The following is a 17,139-nucleotide window of genomic DNA, read 5'->3' on the forward strand; positions in this document are numbered from 1 at the left end:
AGGGAAGAATAGAAGGCAAGAGCAGGAGTCAAGTGTGCTCAAGATGGCAAGAGGCAATAATGGAGAACAGAACGAGAGCGAGAGTGGCTGGGGAACCAAAGGACACTGGATTGTGAATGCACTCTTATATACAATTTTTCTTTTTAAAAAATGTTCATTGCAGCACCTTAAGTTCAGTCAAAAAAATCCTCTTTTTGTCTATCTAGGGTTCTTGAGTTGCTTATATGGTAGGGGTATAACGGTACACGTATTCGTAACGAACCGTTTCGGTACAGGGCTTTCGGTTCGGTGCACATGTGTACCGACCGGTTTGCGAATGCAGTTCGGTTAACAGTCACAGTTAACAGTAACAGTTAACCGTCGGCTTGTTTAAAGCGCAGAACACACTCACACACTTAATATGAACATATATTGAAATAATATGTACATATTAAGTATTCAGTCCATTTTATCATGAAATTCATACGATAAATGCCGTTTTGATGCTCTTTAATGTGGCGTGACTGATCACTGTAGCCTATAGGCGCATCAGTAAATGCGGCCGTCCGACATGCGCACGTGTGAACGCGATCATCTGTGAACACGATCGATCATCTCTTAAAGAATAAACATGAATGAACATATATGTTGAGGATACATTACACCTTACTGTAACGTATCATCTGTGGTATAATCGCTTAATCAGTTTTTCAACGGCGGAAAGACCTCAATATAACTGCTTGTAAACTAGCTAAACAATGTCATGGAGCATCACATTTACCTCAGGCAGTCATTCAGTGTCCACAGAATTTTATTCACTAGAGAAATCAACTCTTTCACTAAATATATGCACTATATTAGCCTATATATTCATTATATTCTTAACCTGTTAGTGATCGCTTGATTATTTCATGTATGTTTAAATAAACCTGTCATAAAAATGACAGACACTGTGTATAAATGATTATATTTCAACAACGAATTGGAGAAAAAAAAATTTATAATTAGATTTAGAAGTTATTGCAAAAACTGCCTTATGTGAAGTTTACATGTTTGCGTACTGTGTTATTTGAGTGTTGATTATTATACCTAAAAATAAATAGCAACTGAATTTAGGCTAATAGTTTGGGCTCTGTTGTTAACCTTTAATATTATATTAATATTATATAAAAGGGCTCCCTATATAGTTTACAGCAATATCTTCAATAAACTTTTAGTTATGATTTAATTTATTTAAGGACAGACACAGTTTTTATTTTCAGTAAACCACTGTTTAATAAAAAATAAACAAAAAAGCAATTTTGTAAAACTGCTGTACCGAACCTGTAACGAACCGTGACTTCAAAACCGAGGTATGTTATACACATAACTGTCAGTTTTGTGTACCGTTACATCCCTAGTATATGGCTCTCCACTCGGCTGTTTTCAAAAAAGCAACTTCTAAAAGGAACAGCTGCATGAGGTGAAGCTGAATAGTGAATGAACACCAGTAAACTGAAGCCCACTCTATATGGCACATCCTGTATGAGATGAAGCAGATATCCTAGAAACGACAACATAAACGAACATTCTTATATCAGCACTAAAGGAGGCAAATGCAAGTGAATTTGATTTATGTTATTCCCATTGTAGATGTGCTCTTCCCGTAACAACTTCCCTGTCAACTAAAGCATTCACAACATTAAAACAAACTATAAAAATTCACAACATTTTATAGTGTTCTCATTATAATGTTATGTGTGGCTGATTGGCGCTGCACATCTCGCACTTATCTGTAGTTTCATGTACTTTATCAAGTGATTCCAGATGGCCAGCGCGTTTTAATCCTAAAGCTGAAAAAAATGACGAGCAAAAATAACATCTAAAAGGAACATGACAGTAGCTAATAACCCAATCATAGTCAATAATGTTGGGCATTGCCGTTTGAGCTACCACTGAAGTGTGAATGAACACCGGTAAACTGAAGCGCTTTGCTAGCAGGTTAATGAACTCAACCAAACGCATCATATGTGATATTATTCAGATATAGCTATACAACATAAAATCTGCACAAAAGGAATGCGAATGCGCACATGAAACTGACCATGCTTGTCTGAATGAGTAACTCCTCTTTTGGATGCGCTCTTCCCATAAAAAAAAATGCTGAAACACGGGCAACTAAAGCACAAAGAATTTTTATAAATGTTCTTATAAAAATGTTATGTATATGGCAGAATGGGACCCCTGATGATGAAAATGACCTCATGCGGACGGCGCGCGGACACGGACGACTGAAGTACACTTAACGCTAACCAATCAGACCTCAGGTAGTACCGCCCAAAATGCTGCAATAACCAGTCAGAAAAAAAGATCATCGTTTTTATGATCAATCTTCGCTGTCACGTGAGAACTTGTGCACATCCCTAATTGTTAAATTTTGAATGAACATTGAACAACGAGAGTTAGAAAGGAATTACATTGTTTTCTGTATATTAATAATAAATGCATGTGTGTTTTTACAGTTTTTATATAATACAGTAGTTTATAGGAATATTTAATAAATAAAAAAATAATTTGGACATAATTTATTCTAATGTCATTTCGAAACAATATGACTTTTTTTTCTGTAAAACATTGAGAATGTATTTTGAAGAACGTTTCATGCAATTAAAATTGTTGTCCATGCAATGAAAGTAAATGGGGTCCAAAACCATTGACCCTACTGACTTTCATTGCATTGACAAAAAAAAAAAAAATTATTTATTTATTTTTATTTTTATGTTACTCAGAAGAATGAAAATCTTTTGGGTTGAACTAACCCTCTTAAGTAGGTTTATTTTACATTTGATTACTTTTACATTTCATTTTTTACAATTTCACAATGTTTACCTGAATAATTACTTGGGAAATCTTGAAGCTGTGGTTACTTAATTGAAAAATGGCTAAGTAAGTATGTGCCATCATTTTAATTTATTTAATTTGTTTGTTATACTAATATTTAACTTTTGACAAGTGTTCATTAGCATACAGGTTTTTGCTGTGGTATTGAAATTAGTATCAAGAGTTGTGGAATTGAACTGGTGCGGTTTACTGACTACTGAAACTATGGTATTGTGACAACATTTATTTTCTAAGAGTGTGGTCGCAAAGTCTCATGGGCAAACATGATGAAGACAAAGCAAGAGAATGTAGACGAGTGAGACACACAAGTTAAGGGTGAGGCTTGCACAGAGAGAGGCTCGGCCCTGACTGGTCTGACAAGCTCCCCATATGCTTCATCAAACCGCCGAGAGGAAGTTCTCAAAGGATTTTGAGACAGGCTTTCAGAAATGAACACTTTGTAACTCCTCTTCACATCCAGGCCTACTGAAGAAGCGTTTTTAAATCCTGTACGACCTTCTAAACCTGCACATCTAAATCCGGGATCTGCCAACCGTAAACAAAGCACTTGCACTGAAAGCCTGCACACCTGCTGCGATCAACATTCTGGCCTGGAGTCAACATGATTCATTGCATCCCTGATCTGTGATCAGACTCTACTCTGAACCGCCTAATGAGTAATAATCAGACAACCAGGAGGGAACCGTTCCAATGACAGAAAGCTACATGGGCTTAAAAGTCACTATTCACTGTGTTTATTGTGAGTTTCCTCACAAGCAAACAACAGACAAAACTTTCACACGAACAATGTTTAGAGTAACCAGGCTGTGATTAACCAACTGCTAAACATTTTGTCTTCATTTTGCCACATTCATGAGGCCAGAGCTCTGTCCCTGAGGTGTGAAGGAATGGAGAGAGGGGCAAATGTGAGGACAAAATGAGAAAAAGAGGACAGGAGGAACCCAACGAAGAGAAGTGGGAGGGTGATAAGTGGAATAATTAAAAGAAGCAATTCACACTCATTTGTTAAAAACAAACGTATCTTCCTCTCCCCTTCTGTTAAACTCAAACTATTCACTAACAATCTAGTTCTTTCAGAAATGAATGACAGGATTGCATGTTCCATGAATAATCAGAGTATCAGATAGACAATTACAATGTGCAAAACTAAATATTTTCAAACAAATATGTAGTTTTGTGTTTCCTGCCCTGAATCACTGGTTTCGAAGGTACACCTGATCCCGATCGGACGCGTTTCTCAGGCAGTGTTTGCATAACATGCATTCTAGCATTCAAAAACAGCTAGACGGAGCGCAACGAAATGGAACATAATGCAGGGGTCTTGAGACACACAGACTATTTTTAACTTGACAATATTAAAAACTAGGGCTGTGTATTGTTGACACAAATTTCACTATTCGATTTCGATACACAGTGTTGCAATTCGATTCGATTTCAATTAAATTTGATTCAATATCGATTATTTTGGATATATATCATGTACAATACATGGTACATTTTCTCAAGGAAAACAAATCTCTAATGCTAATGCTGTAACTATGGGAGTCAGTTGTAGCCTAGGCTACATTAGCCTACTATAATCCTGAAGGTAAAAATATACTGATTTGTATACAAACATTTAAATTAGAATTATACTCAATGTTTTTTTTATAACAATAAAGTGATATAATATTTTTAATATAAACATGTAAATGGTGGTTGTCATAAAAACTTTATTCATACATTTATTCATACATGCATTAAATATTGAAGAACATTAAAAATTATAATGAATAAGTTTGGTAAGTTGTAATCTTTTAACACACTTTCAGATGCTCATTCATGTTTATTTTGCACTGTAAAATAAAATGGACGTTGATGAAACAGTGGATGATGCAATGCAGTGGTCAAAGATGTCTTGTTTGATATGGCTATCTCAGAGGTGTATTGAAGAGGTTGAACTTAAAGACACAACTTACCAAAGAGGGTTTACCATGCAAACTGCCAAAAAACTAAAACACAACCTTCTATTTAAAGCATCATTTGCAAATATATGTTTAATACATACAAAATATATATAAAAGATGCAATGCAAAGCCAAAGACATCTTTTGAAATGTGTATAGCTGAAGTGACTGCTTCAAAGGGGATGAATTTGAAGCATCACTTCAAAAATATCACTTACTTCAAATTTGAGTTGCAAAAAAAAATTACAAAATATAAATGTATTGTCATTGACATAATTTAATATAAAAGAAATACATATTATACACAATGGATCTATCTACATCTATCTATCTATCTATCTATCTATCTATCTATCTATCTATCTATCTATCTATCTATCTATCTATCTATCTATCTATCTATCTATCTATCTATCTATCTATCTATCTATCATTGGATGGTCAGACAGACGAGAGACTCCAGGGAACCGTAGCACAATCCAGGATTCTCACCACACAATTCTTTGACTCCCTCTTTCCACATCTTGAACTCACAAACGCTATCCTATCTGAAGTCTGTGTTTCTCATTCTCTGTCTCTCTTTCTGATGGGTCTCCAACAGTAACGTGACCAGATGTGAAAGCGTGACTCTCTCAGAGCTGGTTATAAATCAGTTGCAAAATATCTACATAGCAGATTCATAACCCAATGTGTGTGTGTACACATGCAGAAATGAACACCAGTATTCAGTGTGTGTGTGTGTGTGTGTGTGTGTGTGTGTGTGTGTGTGTGTGTGTGTGTGTGTGTGTGTGTGTGTGTGTGTGTGTGTGTGTGTGTGTGTGTGTGTGTGTGTGTGTGTGTGTGTGTGTGTGTGTGTGTGTGTGTGTGTGTGTGTGTGTGTGTGTTTACTGGCACTGAACACTTGGGCGTACGATCTAAAGCCAACTCAAACCTGCCTTTAATAAAAAGCAGTCCCATGCCTTTTTATCCCCACTAAATGCAGGATTGGGATCAGGGACTACATTCAGTGACTTATAAAAACAGTTTTCAACACAAAATCTGTCTTGTATTAAATATTAGGCTTTGCCGAGCTGAGGGAAATTAGTATTGAATACATAAAACAGCTGTGATATAAAGAGCTGCCCACCACTACACCCACAAAAACACATGAAGTATCAGTCAGACGTAAGTGTTGGTAACTAACATTTGATCTTTGACCATTACAACAGCAACAATAGAACTAAATTTAATGCTTTTGTGGGACTTTTCAACGTTTTTTCAATTCAGTTTAGGTGAAAAAATGGTACACTCAAGAAGTAATCGCACAACTCTTCTAAAACAAGTTGCATGATGCATCATTCATGAATTCAATGACAATAAGCAATAGAAATAGTCGTGCAAACAGCCCTAATAAGGTCAAGGAGTGTTTCAAACACAATCTGTTTCTCCTCCTTCCTGACGTGGATCGGGCAGCAGCATGAGTGTGTCGGAGCTCTTGCACAGAGCAGCTGGTTCACAGCTGTAAGCCTTGCTTGTTTGAAAGCAGTGCCTCATCCCCGCGACCAAACCCAGAACCCAAGGGACATCTCTGCTCGTGTGTGTGTCTCTCTCTCGCTCTCTGTTAGTGCTAATAGCTGCTGAGAGAGATGGGGAAGTAATTATGAAAGTCTGATAGGGCTGGGTTAAGAGGAAAGTACTCAGTGAGTGAGTGAGCGAGCGAGCGAGAGAGAGAGAGAGAGAGAGAGAGAGAGAGAGAGAGAGAGAGAGAGAGAGATAAAGAGAGAAAGAGAAGAGATTTGTCGGCATTGGCCCACATCCATGCTGGACAGCAGAAGGAAGTTGTTCACGCTGAGTGAGGAAGTGACCCCATTTCCTGGCGTTTCTGTATATACAGCAAGTGCTCTCTATTCTGTTAAACGTTAACATGGCAACAAACAATAAACCCTTCCTGAAGCCATCTGTAATGAGGCAGGGGGCGTAATTGCATACAGATTTGATGACAAAGACAAAGGGAGGTTTTCAGTGGCGCTCATTAAATCTGTACGTCACATGTGGCTAAAAATCACCCTGATTGTTTAATGATAGGCTGTCTAGTTTGGGAGGAAACCTGATAATTCTCAAAGCAACAACATTCCAATGAAAGTGTCCTGAGAGCTGGATGTATGCTAACAATCCGAGTGAACACTTTCACCACAAGTGCAAAAAAAACTAAGTAGGAATGCGCCATATTGGTTATTGTCTAATATTAGAGATTTTGTTTTATTTACTGTATCAGTCGATATTAGATACACTACTGTTCAAAAGTTTTGTTTTTGTTTTGTTATATTCACCAAGCATGCGTTAAATTGGTCAAAAGTGACAGCAAAAACATAATGTTACAATACAAAACATTTCAAATTTAAGCTGTTCTTTTGAACTTTCTATTCATCAAAGATGAAGAAAAGAAATCTCAAGCGCTCATTTTGGTCATAATTTGTCTTGAAAAACAAAGATAATTTGATGGTCGTCGTAGGAGAAGTCACACTGCAGGATTGTGCGCCAAATCTTCTGACACTGGCAGAATTTCGTCTGAGGTCAAATTTGATGGCAGCGGTCATTAATCGGCTGCCGGTGAACATGTCAAACTAACGATCAAAGACTTCAGATTTTAGCCTAGGATCAGAGGAATCTTCTAGGATTTGCAAAATTTGTCTCAGACGGCCAAATCGTGGCCAAAATCGCACAGTGTGCATCCGGCTATAAGCACCAAAACATCATATTAGAAAGATTTCTGAGGATTTTGTGACACTGAAGACTGGAGTAATGGCTGCTGAAAAATTCAGCTTTGCCATATTTTAAAATGATTTAAAATGAAATATTCAAATAGAAAAGTTATTTTAAATTTAAGCATTTCACAATATTAGAGTTTTTACTGTATTTTTCATCAAATAAAATAAGCCTAAGAGCCTCCTTTCAAAAACATTTCAAATTCTTACCCCAAACTTTTGAACAGTATATTGGCCAAAAGTTTTTATTTAATTGTACACACTACACACTGAATTAGACTACCTTCGCCATCATCTAACACTCATTTAAAATCTTTAAAAAACTAAATAAATACATTTTTCATACAGTACATTATAATGTTGTGATGCCTAATTTACTCATGATTTTAGTTTTGTTTTTGTTTTAATTTAGACAAAATAGTTTACAATTTCATAGCTTATCAATACCAACTATATTAAAATTTGTGCATCCCTAATCACAAGGCCATTGCAGATGAGAATGATTTCACATTACCACATTATCTGATACACACAGTCTTAACTAAGGAGGAAATGAGGCTGCATGACAGTATAGTTCTCAGATCAAGCCTGTAAAACTATTACACACACACACACACACACACACACATGCTGCTGCTGTATGTGTGTGTGTCTGGTGCCAGGCTTAGCACATTGCCGTGTGGCAGGAATGCAGAATGTCTTAATTCCCACTTCATTTGTTAACCTGCTCTGGGGTTTTACTTTTAATCCATGGATTTAACAAGCTTGAGCCTCTCACTCCTTTCTGGCCTCCCGCGGCATTCTCCTACAACCTTACACAAAAAAAACAACACCTCAGTTGTGGGGTTTTGCTTATTAGGAGCTTCAAGTCATCTCCCATTATTCTCCGGTTACTTTTAAGCAAAATGGAAAATGCACACTTCAAGACTCAAGATCATCACCTTTGAGGTTTTTAAGTGACACCAAACAACAGCCAATGAAATGGCAAGAGAGCTAGTGACGTTCTTCAGGCTTGTAGTGTGTGCTTGGCAGTTTGCTGAGTACTACACATAAAACCAAAAATAAAAATACAAAAATGTTCACTCACTATATCCTAAACTGGAGCATTATTTCAAAATGTCATCATAACACAACAAAGCTTCTTCCAGCGACCCGGTCAAGACCTCCACCGCACCAGCTGGTGATATGTGGGCATCCGTGATATATGCGTGTCCGTGGGCAATTTCATAACTGACCCGTTGTGTTCTGAGAAGTGGGAGTTTGCCAGAGATAAATCATATTTCACACCAGAGAGGAGCAGCGGGTCAGAACCGTGGCTGAGCACCATGCATGCCGCTTGCAGGCGGGAACAATGGGCCAACTTCTTATTGCACACGCTGTAACGGCTGATGTGAGCAAATACATAAGACTTGAAACAACCTACACAACCGGGGCGACATGCCAGGCAAGGAAAGAAAGAAAGAAAAGCGAAATCAATCCCACCCCAAGGAATGATACTCAATACAGATGAACAAGGAGAAACATCATCTGTGGGACACAATGGGCGAGCTGCAGCATTGTGAAAATGAGTGCATCCAGAGGGAAATGTGTGTGTGTGTGTGTATGTGTGTGTGTGTGTGTGTGTGTGTGTGTGTGTGTGTGTGTGTGTGTGTGTGTGTGTGTGTGTGTGTGTGTGTGTGTGTGTGTGTGTGTGTGTGTGTGTGTGTGTGTGTGTGTGAGAGAGAGAGAGAGAGAGAGAGAAAGAGAGAGAGAGAGGAATGTGAAACACCAACAGCAGCATTCCTCCCTCTTCTTGTCGAGCCTGCAGTAATTATATTGTATTTTTTTTCTTCTTCTTCTTCTTCTTTTTGGCGAGGCTCTATTCTGGAGGGATTGGGTCTGACTTGCATGTGGAATTGGAGTCATGTGTGACATTATTCCATTTCCTCCAAACAAGAACCTCTAATGCAACAACTGGCACTCTTTGTGTCTGAAACCTGCTGAGATGAGCTGCTAAGCATAAATAAACAGCCGTCACATGGAAAACTCTTCTTCAGAAATACAACTAACGTTATATGCAACCCATCATTCGACTTAAGCTTTCTGGAAACATCGAAAGCCCGCAGTCCCCACACACACCAACCCCAAAATAATAACAGTAAAATGCTTTGCTCCTTCCTCTTAAAGAAAAAACAAAACTGGTTAATTCCTCCATATTTCTAAAAGGTCCACATTTTCCCCTCAGACGTGTCCATTTTGAATTCACATACTCTGAGAGCCGCTGCTGATTTTCTCCGCTCATACTCTCTCACATCTGGGCAGAGGTGTGGAACACGAGTTACCCTCAGAAAAAAAAATCCTGGGGCTATTTGAATGTTTATACTATACATAGTTTACATATCTTACACGTTTCTTTATTCATGCGCTTTAAATACAGTGAGGATGACACGCCATTCGAGGCCGTGCAGAACTGAAACGTGAGCGCTGATGCTTCACACCGCCGTAACGTTACAGATGCGTACTGACCGCCAATGACTTTTTTAAACATGTGTTCTGAAGTAAAACGCTGTTAAAGTACTTACCATATGTTATTTTAAGGGAGCAGATAACAAAAAGGATGACTCTGCCCGAAGAGACACCGGGTAATTGGCCCATACTTTGAGTAAAATCCACATAGAGTCGCCAGCGCGAGGCTGTGCTCCGTCAGGTTAAAGCGTAACGAATCTTAAAATTATCTTCAAAGGTCGGAAAACGAATTATATTCGAAAGAGAAGCTGTCTTTTGGCTGTCAGAATGTCTCGTTTGACCACATAAATCCGTATGGTGCCTTCATTTGAAAGGTTTTTCTTCACGTAGTTGCGCTGTGATCAAACTTTCTGAACTTCTCTCTTCTTTTCGTCCCAGTCACTGAAGTCGCAGACGGAGATGTTCTTCCGCCCACCCTACGGGCGGATCTATAGTCTGTGATGCGTCCGTAAATAACGAGTTTCTCAAAAGTGTACTTCCTTGAAGTCGTTAAAAATATTTAAAGAGTTAAACTATGAGTTTGTTTAGCCCTGAGTGGGTTTTAGAAGAAGACTCGATTTTGTTACAAATATATTGTTTCCGTGGCGGAGGAATTTTCACTTATTCGGCAAAGAAGAGTATGACTCAAAATTAACCCGTTCATACTTTTTCCTCTCCACACGTTGACGTTACTTCATAAATTACCCTCCCCTTTCTCTGGGGTTTTTGATTTAGGCAGTTGTATCCGTTTATTCCTCGTCTTTCACATTTGCCAGACGCATGTGTAAAAACAGAAATTCATATTCATAAATTCATTTTTTTTATTGTTGTTGTGTAATAATTTATTTATCAATTTTGTTATTAATCTGTTTTCGAAACGTTAATATCAATAATTTGTGTAGGCTATTTTAGTATTTGTCCCAATGAACTTTAATGACTTCTTGGATGCTTCATTTAGATCGGATATTAGCATAAATTAACAGCAGATTTGTTCACAATTTCAAATTTAAAGGAATATATAGCTTATATGGGCTGTAAGCCTATGCGTTTTATGTGTCAAATTATGTCACATACTCGCATTTCCACAGATGAGCAGTTATTACAAGTTAAAATGTATTTTTAAGATTACGAGGACATTGAAATTAAATGTAAAACATATATATTAGTGGGTGGGATTTGGCAGCAAGTGAACATTTTGTCCCCAAAGTTGATGTGTTAGAAGCAGGAAACTGGGCAAGTGTAAGGATTTGAGCGAGTTTGACACGGGCCAAATTCTGATGGCTAGACAACTGAGTCAGAGCATCTCATAAAACACTGCAGCTCTTGTGGGGTGTTCCTGGTCTACAGTGGTTAGTATCAAAAGTGGTCCAAGGAAGGAACATTGGTGAACCTGCGACAGGGTAATGGTTGGCCAAGGCTCATTGATGCACATGGGGAGCAAAGGCTGGCCCGTGTGGTCCGATCAAACAGACAAGCTACTGTAGCTCAAATTGCTCAAGAAGTTAATGCTGGTTCTGAAAGAAAAGTGGCGGAGGCAGTGTGATGCTTTGGGCAATGTTCTGCTGGGAAACCTTGAGTCCTGCCATCCATGTTTATGTACCAACTACCTAAGCATTGTTGCAGACCATGTACACCCTTTCATGGAAACGGTATTCCCTGGTGGCTGTGGCCTCTTTGCAGCAGGATAATGTGCCTGCCACAAAGCAAAAAATTGTTCAGGAATGGTTTGAGGAGCACAACAACAAGTTTGAGGTGTTGACTTGGCCTCCAAATTCTCCATATCTCAATCCAATCGAGCATCTGTGGGATGTGCTGAACAAACAAGTTCGATCCATGGAGGACCCACCTCGCAATTTACAGGAGTTAAAGGATCTGCTGCTAACATCTTGGTGCCAGATACCACAGCATACCTTCAGGGGTCTAGTGGAGTCCATGCCTCGACGGGTCAGGGCAGTTTTGGCAGCAAAGGGAGGACCAACACAATATTATGTTGTATGTTGTATGTATGATGTGCACAGATAAATAATTTATAATAAATCCAGCAATATTCCATAAAAATAAGAATTCTCCATTTTGATTTCATGGTGACTTTGAAGTCCAACTCAAGTTTGATTCAAGTCGAATTTTAGTGAATAAGCAGCAATTCAGTAGTATAACTGGAGTCAAACTCTCTTGAGTTTCAATCTTTGCATTACAGCAAACAAAACATCCTCTCATGTGTTTCATCCAAAGCTTTTGAGAGTCCTAACAGAAGTGGCCACTCACCTGCTGACATGGAAAAATTATACCAGTCAGTGAAACAAGTCTTACCCCAGTTCTTTCCACCAACATCACATCAAAACATTACAAATAGGCTATGTCATGAATCAAGTACCATCTACCATCATCAAAGATGTTCTGTGGACACCATTGTTTAAATGGGCTCCTGTTGTAAAGGCAAAATAAACAAATCAATCCCTTTTTTGTACATGTCCTCCATTCCTTTCTGATGAAAGACTTTGCACTGAATAGAGCAAATTAACCCTTCCAGTTCCTCTGTAGGGGGTCCAGCATTTGTTTCTCTGACTGCAATAAAGGGATTGCTGTGCCATAATGCCTTTCTCCAGGGTGCCGTAGACTTTCCCTATTTTTCCAGACCCAGACGGCTTGCAGGTCTGCAGCTCATTCCTCAAGGATGACCTTTTCAGATGCATGAAAATCATGTGATTTTCAATTACTGCTATTGCGAATGGGAATTTGATTATCACAATCTAGGTTTTTGATGGCCTTGGCTTACATCATACTAATTATTTTTCCACAAATGTAATCTTTACGTAAAATATTGAATAATTTCAACATTGTTTGTTTTATCAATGTCACCTTTATTTCACGGCTTCACACTGAACAATTCTAACCTATTATTCATTTTCACCAGGAGTTTCTTTTGGAATCTCCCCTAAAGTCCATACAAAAACAACGGCTTCAACCTTTGGGTGTGCCATCTGTGCTGTTGAGCTCAGATTATACTCATTTAGCCAAGAAAAGAAAACCATCTGTGCAATACGTCAGCAGAACCCATCTGTAAAACTTAGTTTCATTTATTGTTATTTTAAACTTATAGAAAATGAAAATGTCTGAGCAGGATCTAAAGCATCTTTTTCATAGTAAAGGGAACAGCGTAAAGCTGCCACTTTTTGCACGTCAACTCGTCACAAAAAAACCCCAATATGTATATTTTGCAAGCGTTGAGCACCACAACAAGTAACATATTTGGTGGTTCACCAATAGCAGAGCAAGTAAAACACCTTTATAGACTGGCCTCAAATTTATACAACCGCTCAAACTTTATCTCAGAAGGATGGACACTTGATGCCAGGGCTGCAAATGTAAATATCAAAATGAATGAATGTACCCATGATAAGGCAAAGGTCATCTGGAAACTGCTGGGACAACTTTTAATGGCCTGCCATCCAGAGGGTGATTTATCTTAGTAGTAATGCGTCAAGGGGGCCGAATAAAACACTGATATATGGTGGCTAGGTGGCATCAGAAGACTGATTGCCTCACGATTGGCTATCTACACCCCCGCCTCTTCTGCCCACCCTTCATCAGCGTGGGAAACTACAGTACACACCAAAAACTCAGCCTTCACATTTGGAGGAAGTTACCCGTTTGAGAAAATAGATAGATAGATAGATAGATAGATAGATAGATAGATAGATAGATAGATAGATAGATAGATAGATAGATAGATAGATAGATAGATAGATAGATAGATAGATAGATAGATAGATAGATAGATAGATAGATAGATAGATAGATAGATAGATAGATAGATAGATAGATAGATAGATAGATAGATAGAGAGATAGATAGAGAGATAGATAGAGAGATAGATAGAAAATCCGGCGGAAGCATCACCTATCTCTCGCTCCATTAAAATGAAATGGGAGAGAGGGCACAGGAAGTGAGGGGTATATTTAGTGGTAGATTAACTCCCCCTGTGACCTTCTTTTACACTTCAACATGAACTGATGGCACTGCAAAAACTGTAGCAGTGGCTGTAAGATGAGAGAGTGTTGATCACACAGGCTTAAGATCTTCTCTAGCATTTCCAAATATGTAACATTAAAACGATTAAGGGATTTTTTTGTGTGCAACTCATCCCTACTTATCCCAACCCTTTACTTCCTATTGTCATTACAGAAAGCTCAAACCTTTGGAAAAGAGCCAATTAGATGAGATGAGGCCAGGGAAAAGACAATGCATTTGTTTAACATGTTTTCAAATGTATTTATAACATACCCGCATGATCACATTAGGTCATCACATGACTTTTTACACACAAAAGAGATTCACAAAACCAGACTTATCAAAATCTAATATAAATGCCAGCATATGACTTGCAATAATGGCCTAGTTTTGTTCATAAAATAGGCCCATCTTTTGGGAATTGAATAGAAAGAGTTTTCATGTTGTTGTGATGTGATGAGTCGTGTGACATGCAGTGGGCCTGTCATTTGCATCAGCATTATGAATATGACACACATGTAGCTGGAAAACTGTACTCTTTTGAATGTAAGGTGTGTCTGATTCTGAACACAATGGAGTGTCTGTACAGTTTGACAACATTATGCTAAAAATTAAACAACCCAAAGTCAGAAGAAGAACAGGAAAATGACCTGGATATGGGCCGTTTCTCAGAAAAGCTGTCATTAACAGGCACAGCAACACAATGCAACACATATGCAACAGATGTCAAAATTCAAAAGAGGAAAGTTTGAGAAAAAAAAATGAACAGGAATGACAGAAAGAGCCATTTGAATTGCAAATCAAAGAAATTCTTTGCAATTTCAGGCCTGTAAACTCAAGGCTATAAGGATAAAACCTTTTAAACATAGCTTTTCCAATGAAAAACTACACCTGTTTGAATTTCTTTGCACTTCAATTCAACTTCACTCCTAAAAATAAAAGTTCTTTATCGATGATTCCATGAAGAACCTTTAACATTTACACAGATAAAAAGGATTCTGTGGTGAAATAAATACTACAGGAAAAACAAATGTAAAACATGAAACAATTTGTTCAGACAAGAATTTAAAAAACAAAGTAAATTCTATATTAGTCAAGCTTGTAGCAATGAAAGCGTAAATATCAACATTATAAACTTAAGTAAAACTGCTAAACTTTTCTGATAATGGTGTTCCCATCATGCACTGGGGCATGAATAATTAATAAGGTTTATTTTCACTGTTTTCCAGCTCTATTCAGACTGTTTTATCGTTGCTTTTGTGGTTAGGTTTAGTAACTTGCCATTTTGTGACATTTGGAGTTAATTTTTTTACTCAAAAACAATCCATTGATTGTTACCGTCATTGTGTACCAAGTATTGAGGTCTCTGTGTTCGGGTGGGAACTGAGTTTACTATTATGTAGATCTACTGTATTATGTAATTAGAGGTTTCTAGGTAAATCATAAACTTTAAAAGCGTGGTTTAATTCACTGTAATATTGTTTGAGGAAAGTGTATTGCAAAGGAAATTACTCAGCATTTTACTGGCCAAGTTAAAATGACTTGTTTTCTTTGTTCATTCTACTTAACTTAGTTAAGTAGAGTGTACTTAATTCCTTGTGAAATTTACTTTAAAAATATGCGTGCAAAAAAAAAAGAAGCGAATTTTACTTGTTTTTTTTCAGTGTATTTCCATTCCACAAAAAGTGGATTATTTAGTGGTTATTTAGTGGATTTTTTTTTTATTATTTTAGATTATTCAAATGTTATTCACACCAAGAAAAAAATATGGTTCCTTTAAGAGCTGTTCACTAAAAATGTGATTTTGTAACATCGTGTAATTTTTTTAAAAACTCATTAATGTTTTTACTCTACATTTTTGCAGTGTTTGAGGGATAAGCTCCTGTGATAATACGCTCCTTTTATGTGGTAAATGACTGATGAACCTTTAACATTTACAAGAAATGTAATACGGCAATAATTATAGAGCGCAAAAGAGGCTGTGAGATTTCGCATGGGATTTTCAAACTAAAACAGCCATGGACAAAAGCCAAGTTCTCAAGAATCAGGTTCACTTTGCGCAAGTGTTGGGATCACCGCAGCACCAACGTTTCACAGCGGTCAGGGCTCGGCTTGCGGTCCCTCTGACACAGCCTGGCACAAAACTTGTCCTCAGAGGGGCAAAGACAGTATAGAGGTTACTGGAAGAAGGTGTAAGGAGAGAGCTGACTGTTAAAGCTGTGAGGTTCCTAAGGGGGAGAATTTTGTCCGTGTCCTGTAAGCGGACCTTGGGTCTTGGCCGGAGCAGGTGGGTGGAATTTGCTGTTGTGAGTGTGATGTCTACTCAGCCATCACATACACGGTGAGAGGGCTATTTATACAGCACTGTGGGAAAAGGAGAGCGCTCATGTTTATGAGCATTGACCTACAGACATGAAGAACGAAGGCCATACCATTTCAGCCTTAGACCCATTAGTGAGATCAAGGTCAAAGTCTGCATGTGGACACATACAGATCATATGTTTGCATAATACTTGCAGAATCTGTAAGATGTTTATCATCTCTTTTTATAAAGAGATAATAAAAATTGTGTGTGTGTGTATATATATATATATAATTTAAAGTTTTTAAGATATTTGACATATTATAGTCAAAATAAAACAAGACAAAATAAAAAAATATTGCCTATAATAAATAATAATAATAGTAATAACATATTGTGTGATGTTTGAGGAAGCGACACACCATATTAAGAGGATGTGTTATTTTGTTTTGTGGAATATATGCATACATCTGTTATAGAGCCTTTTACTAAATTAAAAAAACACTTTCTTTTAGGTTAAAAAGGTAAACATCTTACAGATGAAAAAGTACCATGTCAATGTAGCACAACTGTAATTGATTAGGGTTTGATGTGAGAACCCTTGTGATGATCCATTACGAGTGTGCGTATGTGGGTTACAGTCAGAGGGGATGGCAAATCGTTTTAGAGTTCATGCTGAATGCCGCCCTTTGATTTTCCGAGGCTGGTCCCACTGGCTTAAAAGTGCACTGAGGTCAAAGTAATTCTCTATGGTCGGTAGCCTCTCACACAGTCCGAAGGGAATAAGAGAGAGC

General features: G+C 37.8%; 1 protein-coding gene across 1 annotated transcript in view; it reads right to left on the reverse strand.

The window, feature by feature from the left end:
* The window catches only part of notch2 (notch receptor 2), a 61,529-nt gene extending 51,093 nt beyond the window's left edge, over positions 1-10,436 (reverse strand). The window contains exon 1 of the mRNA XM_079827759.1: positions 10,110-10,436. Coding sequence (XP_079683885.1) covers positions 10,110-10,182 — 73 coding nt within the window. The 5' untranslated portion in view covers positions 10,183-10,436. The remainder of the gene's footprint in view (positions 1-10,109) is intronic.
* Positions 10,437-17,139: the final 6,703 nt, after the last annotated feature.

This window comes from Gobio gobio (assembly GCF_949357685.1).
Source record: "Gobio gobio genome assembly, chromosome: 10".
Taxonomy (NCBI): Eukaryota; Metazoa; Chordata; class Actinopteri; order Cypriniformes; family Gobionidae; genus Gobio; species Gobio gobio.